The sequence below is a fragment of the Cottoperca gobio genome, unplaced genomic scaffold, assembly GCF_900634415.1.
Source record: "Cottoperca gobio unplaced genomic scaffold, fCotGob3.1 fCotGob3_42arrow_ctg1, whole genome shotgun sequence".
Lineage (NCBI taxonomy): Eukaryota > Metazoa > Chordata > Actinopteri > Perciformes > Bovichtidae > Cottoperca > Cottoperca gobio.
The window spans coordinates 152,485-162,057 of record NW_021167006.1 but is presented as its reverse complement, the minus strand read 5'-3'; the positions used below and the strand labels follow the sequence as shown (position 1 = coordinate 162,057).

The 9,573-nt window shown below is 42.0% G+C and overlaps 1 protein-coding gene across 1 annotated transcript in view; it reads left to right on the top strand.

The window, feature by feature from the left end:
* The window catches only part of LOC115005992 (leucine-rich repeat-containing G-protein coupled receptor 5-like), a 21,718-nt gene extending 16,554 nt beyond the window's left edge, over positions 1-5,164 (top strand). Inside the window, 5 exon segments of the mRNA XM_029427996.1 lie at positions 273-421; positions 534-617; positions 777-1,020; positions 1,192-1,346; positions 1,445-5,164. Coding sequence (XP_029283856.1) covers positions 273-421; positions 534-617; positions 777-1,020; positions 1,192-1,346; positions 1,445-2,157 — 1,345 coding nt within the window. The 3' untranslated portion in view covers positions 2,158-5,164.
* Positions 5,165-9,573: the final 4,409 nt, after the last annotated feature.

The window sequence follows — 9,573 nt, the reverse complement described above, 5'->3', positions numbered from 1 at the left end:
AGTATTTACATGCAATAATCTTATAATAATAATAAATACATTGTATTAATAGAGCACTTTTTATATACATTACAGTGAATTAAGTAGTTAAAATGAGCTGTACCTTGCAAGATTACATCACTAACATGCATTATAATTATTATAATAATATTTATAGAATATATCCAACACATTCTGCGTAATAACAACTTTTACTGTATTTTAATACTTTTAGCAGTAATAGTATTTCTACACTGTAAATAAGAAAGATGTTTGTTTTTGTGTATTTTCAGGGTGATGGAGCTTCCTTACGCCTTCCAGTGCTGTGCCTTCGTCTCCTGTGAGAGGAGAGGAGGAGGAGGAGGAGGAGGAGGAGGAGGAGGAGGAGGAGCATCCTGGGAGAGAGAGGAGGCAGCAGAAACCTCCGTCCTCTCCAGCCAAGGTGACAACAAAACTGCTTTTCTGCTAAATACTGAAGTGAGAGGAATATCAGAGTGAAATGATATTTCAAAGTAAAAGTCTTTTACTTGCGTCTCCTTCCTGTGTCTCTGCAGCAGATCAGGACTGGGAGGACTTTCTGATGGAGTTTGATGATGAACCTAAACTTCAACACTCTGTCCACTGCAGCCCTGCACCAGGTAACACACACACACACACACACACACACACACACACACACACTTTTGTTTTTGGACTTTAAAGCAAAGACCAGCCCGTCAACACATATTTATATGAGATGTATTTCACAAGTGACCTGATGACGTGACCTCTAACTGAAGATCGTTGAACTCGTGCAGGCCCGTTCCGGCCGTGTCTCCATCTGCTCGGCAGCTGGTTGATCCGTGGGGGGGTGTGGCTCATCGCAGCTCTCTCATTGGTCAGCAACAGCCTGGTCGTCCTGTCAGTCTTCTTCTCCCCCGGCGCCTCCCTGACTCCACCCAAACTGCTGATTGGTCTGCTGGCCCTGGTGAACGGCCTGATGGGAGTGTGGAGCGGGTGGCTGGCGGCGGTGGACGCCTGGACGTTTGGCAGCTTCTGGAGGTACAAAATCAAAGCAGAGGGAATTCTGGGTACTCTGGGATATTTATAAATGTGGATGTTGTGAGACTGAACGGTTTCTGACGTGTAGAAGTTTCGAAACATCTGTAATCATCTCACTACAAAGAAAGCGAGAAAATTTCAAAATAAAAGTTGTTGGTCTGTGTGTGGCAGGTACGGGGCGCGGTGGGAGAGCAGCTTCCTGTGTCGCCTCAGCGGCTTCCTGTGTGTGTTTGCGTCGCAGACCGGCCTCTTCCTGCTCACCGTCGCAGCTCTGGAGCGATGCCTGGCCGCCGCCGCACGCCGCCACAAACCTGACGGACACGGTGGTGAGGAAAACACACGCACATTATAAAACGTTTTGGTTGAACTCTGCTACACACACATTCCTGAGAGCGGTATAAAGATTTCACTCTCACCCTCTCAGGTCACTCTTCGTCTCCGCTCTCCGTCCGTCTGGCGGTCTGTCTGTGCTTCCTGTTGGGCCTGGCCGTCACGCTGCCCCCCCTGGTGGCCGGACACAGCAGCACCTCCCTCTGTCTGCCGCTGCCTTCCTCCTCCTCCCCCTCCTCCTCCTCCTCCCTGGCCTTCTCCGTCTCCCTGGTGCTCCTCGACTCGCTGTGCTTCCTCCTCATGACGCTCGCTTACACTCGCCTCTACTGTCGGGCCAACAAAGCTCCGCCCGCCGCTGAGGAGGAGGTGATGCTGACTCGACATGTAGCCTGGCTGCTCTTCTCCGACTGCCTCCTCTACCTCCCCGTCGCCTTCCTCTCCTTCTCCTCTCTGCTGCGCCTCTCCGCCGCTGGGCCGGAGGCGGCGAAGGCGGTGCTGCTGCTCGTGGCGCCGCTGCCGGCCTGCGTCAACCCGCTGCTCTACATCCTCTTCAACCCGCTCGCTCGGCAGGAGCTGGCAGCGCTGGCTAAACGCACCTGCGGGGCAGCGGCGGTGCCCAGACTCTGCAGAGGAGGAGGAGGAGGAAGGTCGAAGCCGGTCACTATGGATACGACGTACGACGAGGATGCGGAGAAACAGTCTTGTGACTCCACGCAGGCGCTGGTGGCAGTTGGAGGCACGAAGGGGGAAGAGGAGGAAACAGGAAGGAGCGAAACACATTCAGTGTTTGTTGTTCCTCATCAATAGACTAAAACACACACACACACACACACACACACACACACACACACACACACACACACACACACACACACACACAGGTCCTGGTTACGTTTCATCTCTGACCCTGTTTCATGAAGAGTTCCTGTTTTAAAATCTAGTTTTCAGACGATGAAGACTTTTGGCAGGCGAGTGAAAGACCGGCACACTTTCCTCTTTACGTTCAGTACGTCCTGCAGCTGATCCAACACGTTTACAAACAACCTCCTGCTCTTACATCCCCAGTGCAAAGGATTGTGGGTCTGAGAAGCCTGCTGGTGTGTGTTCTGGACAGACTCAGTATTTTCCTAGTGCAGGTGTTGGAATGCAGCGTATGTCCACTCCGCTTGACCTCGATGGAAAACGTCATGAGGTCAGAGAAAGAATCCATGAGGACTTTAGAGGATCCAGTATACAACGTTGTTCACGTGGGTCGCTTTAAATGTTGCTGCCGCAAGGAATTGTGGGACATAACGGATGGTGGAGTGCTATGACCCGTTCCTCTGCTCTGCACTTAATATGTAACTTCACTTCGTTAGAAACCTTCAGAAGAGGAAAACACTTCGACCACAGCCAAAGACTTTGGACACACACACACACACACATACACACACACACACACACACACACACACACACACACACACACACACACACACACACACACACACTGCAGACTGATGGGACTGTGGTGTAGCAGAGACCAGAACAGTCGAAAAATCGTTCAAACGTTGATGATAGAAATAAATGTAAAGAAGAAGAAGAACTTTGTTCTGTCTGGGACTTTCACATTATTCACTTTCTTATTAGTCAATTCAAGGCATCTTGCCAGAACACACACACACACACACACACACACACACACACACACATAATGAATAGTCAACAGCTTTTACTTTGAAATACGAGACGATTTACAGCATTGTGTTACCAAATGTTCTACCAAATGCTGTTGAGCATTATGTCTTTCTGTGTGTGTGTGTGTGTGTGTGTGTGTGTGTGTGTGTGTGTGTGTGTGTGTCCGTCTACAGCTAATGTGTTTTTGCGAGTGTGTGTGAAAGCTGCAGCGTCTGTGTGAGTTACGTCAGTCGATCCCCCGAAAACAGAAATCAGAAGACGAACAGATTAAAGAGCTGAAACTGAAGAAGTTCATGTTCAGCAGCTGAAAGACGTTCAGAGAAATAAAAACTATCAAACTGTTGATTTTTCGTTTCAAGGACACTAAACCAGCAGGAGATTAAACTTACAATTAATAAAAGTATTTCCTGTCTGATATCACTCTTTAAATGTTTGTTGAACAGGAACTGATCGCGCAGCACCGAACGTACGATGCAAAATACAGACTCTTTATTCTTGTGCTGCAGCGCTGCAGATAACGTCGGCATCGACCGTCCATACAGCCAAACACGCTGAGGAACAGTTCTGTTGTTTGTTGACCAAAGAAAGAGACGGAAACACAATAACAGCAAATTCAGGTTCAGCTGTGTGTGTGTGTGTGTGTGTGTGTGTGTGTACAGTAAATGTGTGTACATATTGTAAATACGAGCTACTGTGACAATCCTATCTTCCTGTTCTGTAGACTGAGATGTCTTTGCTGACATGTTGTTTGTATATTTACACTTTGGATTAAATCCATCCCGTCGTAACTGCTTCACAGATTGCGGCGCCAAATGTGAAAACTGCAGAATCCCCAGTAGAAGAAGAAGTGTCTTGAATTCGTCGTTAATGTTTCTACACTTGTCTTTTGTATAAAGTATCTCTCCGATCCGTCGAACGCGCACGAAGCGAGAAATGTTGAATAATTGTTTTTGTTACAAACTGAACATTTAAAAGTTTTAATCCTGCGTGAGATAATAATACTAATAATCCTTCATGTTGCACGAACTGCGTGAGCGTTTAACACCCGAGTTTAAAAAGTAGTAAAGAAATGTAACTCAAGGTCCACTTACTAGCTTTCTGCCACGTCATGGTTTTCCTCAGTTTTGCGTCGGAACACGTGAATAAGAAAAACACTTCGTGATAACAACCGAACAAACTCCATCAACTGACGTGCGATGTGGTCGAAAGCTCCCGGAAAAGTCAATAATCGGACCTTTAGATACGATCTTTATTTTAACGTCCAATATTCTTTAGAAGAAAACAAACTTGTGTGTTTGTATTTTTAAAACTTTGTGTTTATTGTGTTGCATTTTTTATTCCATGTAGTTGAACATTCAAACAATTAAATGGTTTTCAAGAATAAATAAGAAGAAGTTCTACAATAATAAATAAACAAACAAATCTACATCAACCGAGTTGACGTAGCTCTGGTGCGACAAGACCACCCGACAAACGTGTCCATTAACACAATAATACAAATAATAAACTTTATTTAGAAAGCGATATTTCCACATTTAAAACACAAAGACAATGAACTAAACACATAAAACAAACAAAATGTAGTGAAACAAATAAAATAACTGAAGGGTTTTGTGAAGTGAGTTCGACATCGTACTCTGCGCACGAAGAAGGTCACGTGAGAAAAAGATTTGTAAACACAGACGTAACATTTATCTGGAAACGACTAAAACAACTTGTAATTGTAAGAGTCTCAAAATGTTCACATTCGTACTTTAACTTATTGATCGTACGGAGAGCAAATCTATCGTACAAATACAATAATTATCGTACATCTGGCAACGCCAGCCGATAGCTGTAAGAAACATATTTTTTAAAAGCACAAACTGTTTGAATGTCCGTGTGACGGTTTAACTGCTGCTCTTTCAATTCTCAGCACTTAGAAATGTTTCAGAAATAAGAAGTTCGTACGCTTTGTGAAAATCAAACGTCCGCCTGTCGTCTGTTTTCTCTTCCTGTTGTAAACTTGTGTAAAATATTTGAATGTTTTGAGTTGTTTTAGTTTATAAAAGTCAAGAGTGAAGTTTTAGTTTGTGACGTGTATACGTATATATGTATGTATATATACATATAAAACAACAACGTGGCTGTAAACGCTCGGAGGTGTCTTGTGTTTTATTATTATATATATTTCGGCTGCTGTGACTCATTTAGGATAAAAAAAGAGGTTTGAAAGTAAACGATTACACAATGATCCGCAGCAGCGTGAACGCTTTCTGGAGAACTCATCGATCCAGATAAAGAAGTTTTTATCATGAATGAGCATCCGGCCGACTTTAAGCTACGAAAGCTTCTGACGCAAGTCACACAGTTTATTTTTACTTCCACATTATGCTACGTTCCTCCTCCTCTTCCTGTGAGCTCAACATGTGTCTCCAGATGTTTGTGATGAAGTTTCCTCCAGATAAATAAAGTGTTTAAAAAGCCTCTCGATCAGCTGGAAGATGATGTCACAAAGATGGAAACTGTTTTTCTGAGGAACTCATGAAGAGTTGACTTTTTAGAGACAAAGATACAAAACATGATGATGTTATAGAATCTGATGCATCGTGTACATTAAACTACGACAGGATGTGAAGGAGGGAACATCTGCAGCAGGAACATCTGCAGCAGGAACATCTGCAGCAGGAACATGCTGACAAATATGAGAAGAATGTTGGAAAATGATTTGTAAATTGTCTGAAAATGTTTATAAAGAATAAACTAATACTACAGTATATAAACTATATACTATATAAACTACCCAACAGTATATAAAGGAGGTACAAACTCTACATGTCTGAAAAATATCCAAAAATTATGTGAATTCTTATTTGAAACAATATGTTTTAAAAAGTGAAGAATATCAGAAGAATATGTGAAACACGTCCAGGAACACACAACAATGCAGCAGTAATATTAATCCAGAAACAACGTGAATACTAAAACACTGAGACGGAACATTTACTATCAATACTTTTACTTTACGCACATTTAGCTGATGATACTTTTACTTGTAGATTTCTCACAGTGATTTTAGTACTTAATGTAAGAAAACAATAATCCAGTTCAGCTTCAGATTCCTTTGTTAATGAAACGCTGTGTGAGTATTTAAAAGCTCAGCCGTGCAGACGCTGATCAGAACCAGCTCCAGGTGTTGCAGCTTCTTTGAGAAGTTTAAAGTTTCCTTCATCGACGAGGAGAAAGTTAAAACACTCATTCAGTTATCTTGTAATCGTGACGCATCGTTGGTATTTATATCCTGCTTCCTGCTGGAGAAGACGAGTGATGTGAACTTCAACAGAAGAACAAAGTGAAGCCGAGGTGAGTCACTGAACTTAAAACAATCGCACAATTAACAGAACAAACAAAGAAGAAACCAGAGCGCTGAGTCACTGTTAGCGGTCTGTTTCAATGCTCCTGTGTTGAACTGTTCACTTTAATATCTTCATGTCACATTTAGGACCTTTTCAAGAGGGTTTCCTGGGTCATCATATTTACATCACACACCTGCGGTTACAGGTGTTATACTTCTTAATTTACTTTTAACTTCATCCATATCTTTAAAGTGGCTCCACAGATTCAAACCACCTTTCAAACTGCTTTTGGAGCGTCCGTCTCTCTTTAGTTGTTTTGCTGTTCGAGGTGAAGCTCGGCCTCATCAACCTCTCACGATGTGTGTTTGTATTAAAGACACACAGGACTCTGGGAACACACCTGCTGCTCTTCTTCTTCTCTGGTTGATTTACTCACTGAACAGTTCCCATGATTTGTTTAAGGCTAACTTCAGGCGAGACACTACTGGGGTCTACTTTGTTGATGTCGTATTTATCACAACTGTCATGTTTTCTGTATATCATTAAATAAAGAAGACGCAATCTGGGAACCAGGTCACCGATAAGAAACTCAACCTGATAAGGAAGACAAAGGAGAGTGTGATAAGAAGATGGAACAGACAGAAGACTTATTGTGAAACGTTCACAGAAGCAGCAGAAAGGTCAGAGGTCACAGAAACGATGCTGCAAATATAAAAGCGTGTCGTCGGCATAAAGAAGATCTTCCCTCTGATTATAAGTTTATGTTTACATACGTTGAACCTGTAATGATACGGGAGGACAGTGTGTCTTTCTATGGTAAAAGAAATATGGAAATATGGTGAAATTCTGGTGAAACAGCTGAAAAAATAAGTTTTTCGGGAAAAGTACATTTTAGAGGAAAAAAGTCGTAATATTGGGAGAGAAAGAAATGTTTATATTTCAAGAAAAAATGTCACAATATTTGGGGGGAAACTCAGAATATCCATCCATCCATCGCCTTCCCCGGGGTCTCCTCCCAGCTGTACCTGGAACACCTCCCTAGGGAGGCGCCAGGGGGCTCCTCACTAGATGAACCACCTCAACTGGCTCCTTTCAACGCAAACAGAAACTCGTAATCGCTGGAGAGAAAATATGAATAATATTTGGAGAGAGATTTTGAGAAAAGGTCAGCAACATATTTAAAGCCCGATGCTTCAACAACGATCGAGGTCAGTTACGCTTCTCTGGACTGGAAAACAGAGCCAACATATTCTCCCATCATGCAACACTGTGTGCAGGCTTCTTCTTCTTTTGGACACAAAACAGTTTCGAACACATTCAGTTCCTTAATTCTTCTGTTTCTGCTCAAACATTATTGAACGATAGAAGAAAAGCGTTTAATTTCCGGTTTGTCTAAATTTAGCATTTCTTTGAAGAACTTCATCATCTGGGAAACAACGACGGCTCGTAAAGCGCCGTGTCATGTTTTCCTTATAATCAGCAGCAGATTACAAAGATCCTTCCAAGAAAGTTCCTAGAAAATTGCTGGAAATTTATGGGGTCGTAAAATGAAGCATTAGGGTTTCATTTTTCCAGCGTTAGAAATAAATAAACATAGAAGCTGCTTTTAATGAAGCTTCTTCATGTTGCCGTTAACGTCGGCTCCTTTATCTGCTTATTGTTCTGTTGGAGTAAAAGTCAGTCGACCTGAACCTCCATCTGCCTTTGACCTTAATTAAGTTGTTGTTGTGTCTAAAATCTAACCGAACTTTAACCAGCGCAGGTCAACGTGTTGGGGGTCTCTGCATGGACGCCAAGCAGCCCAGGGGGGGTCAACGGCCCTGACTCACTATATGTTGCAGGAAACAACTAAAAACGATCACAAAGAGACTTTAAATAACCACAAACCAGAATCAAAACGCTCACAAAGAAAAGTAAAACTCATAAAAACAACCACAGAGACGCAGCACGACTACAAAGACACGCAAAACAACAACAACATGAGCACAAGGATGTTCAAGAAGACTAAAAATAGACATAAAACAACCACAAAACGACACAAAATGACAACAAATACACTCAAAATAGAAGCAAAACCACCACGACAGATGTAACATTACTGAGAATAAAAGCCGAACCACACAAAGACACTGAGATGACTTGTTGTCTCTGCACAGAAGGAATCATCTGCTCTGCGACTGATGTGGAAATTCATTCTTTCAACATTTTACATCAATCTCGAGGAATCTTCCAGTGATTCATTTAAAAGTTTATACTCTGAATAATATGTCACATACGTGATATTATAATCCACAACATCTCACATTAAATGTAGAAATAAGAAAAACATGTTTGTGCATAAATCTGACGAAACCTTAAAACCATCAACGACATGTTTCGTTACTTACATTACAGGACATGTTGCAACCGAAACTTGAAAAACTTTATTGAGCCAAAGCTGTAAAACAATCACATCAGTGCTAAAATGTCCAACATGTCGATCCAGAGCTGCAGGCTGAATATAATGTGTCCTGCAGCGCCACCTGCTGGACAGACAGAGACTCAGTTAAATTATACTTCTTAAAACATAAATATAAACACTTGATTACTAATACTTTATAGATTATTGTATCTGTTGTCTTGTCTATTGTTTGACAGCAACATGTTTTTACAATTCATGAAGACAAATCCACTATGACTCCACAAACAGTCCACACCGCCCCCTGCAGGCGGGGGGTGCTACTGCACGTGCAGATGGATAAGAAACAGAATTTAAAGGCACATTTCAAAGTTAAATAAAGAGAAAACACTATAAACTTACAGAGATGCTGCTGGAATATGTATATTTATTCTAATGCAATAGTTACATTAATGCAAAAAATACTTGTATTCTATTACAATTACATTTATTCTGGAGCAATAATTAAATGTACTCTATTGCAATAAATCTATTGATTTTAATTATTATTTTAGAACCTGTGTTGTTGGTGTAGAGAGTCTCACATCGAGTGTCTTCAGCAGCTTCTGGACTTCTTTCTTTCTCTACACACCTTCCTCTGTGGACGTCGAGGACAGCAGAGTATTTACTAATGACGTGCAGCAGATAAGGTGTGTGTGTGTGTGTGTGTGTGTGTGTGTGTGTGTGTGTGTGTGTGTGTGTGTGTGTGTGTGTGTGTTTAGTACTTATATCTTTACGAGGTCCAGTTTTAGCCCATGAGGACATTTAACAACAA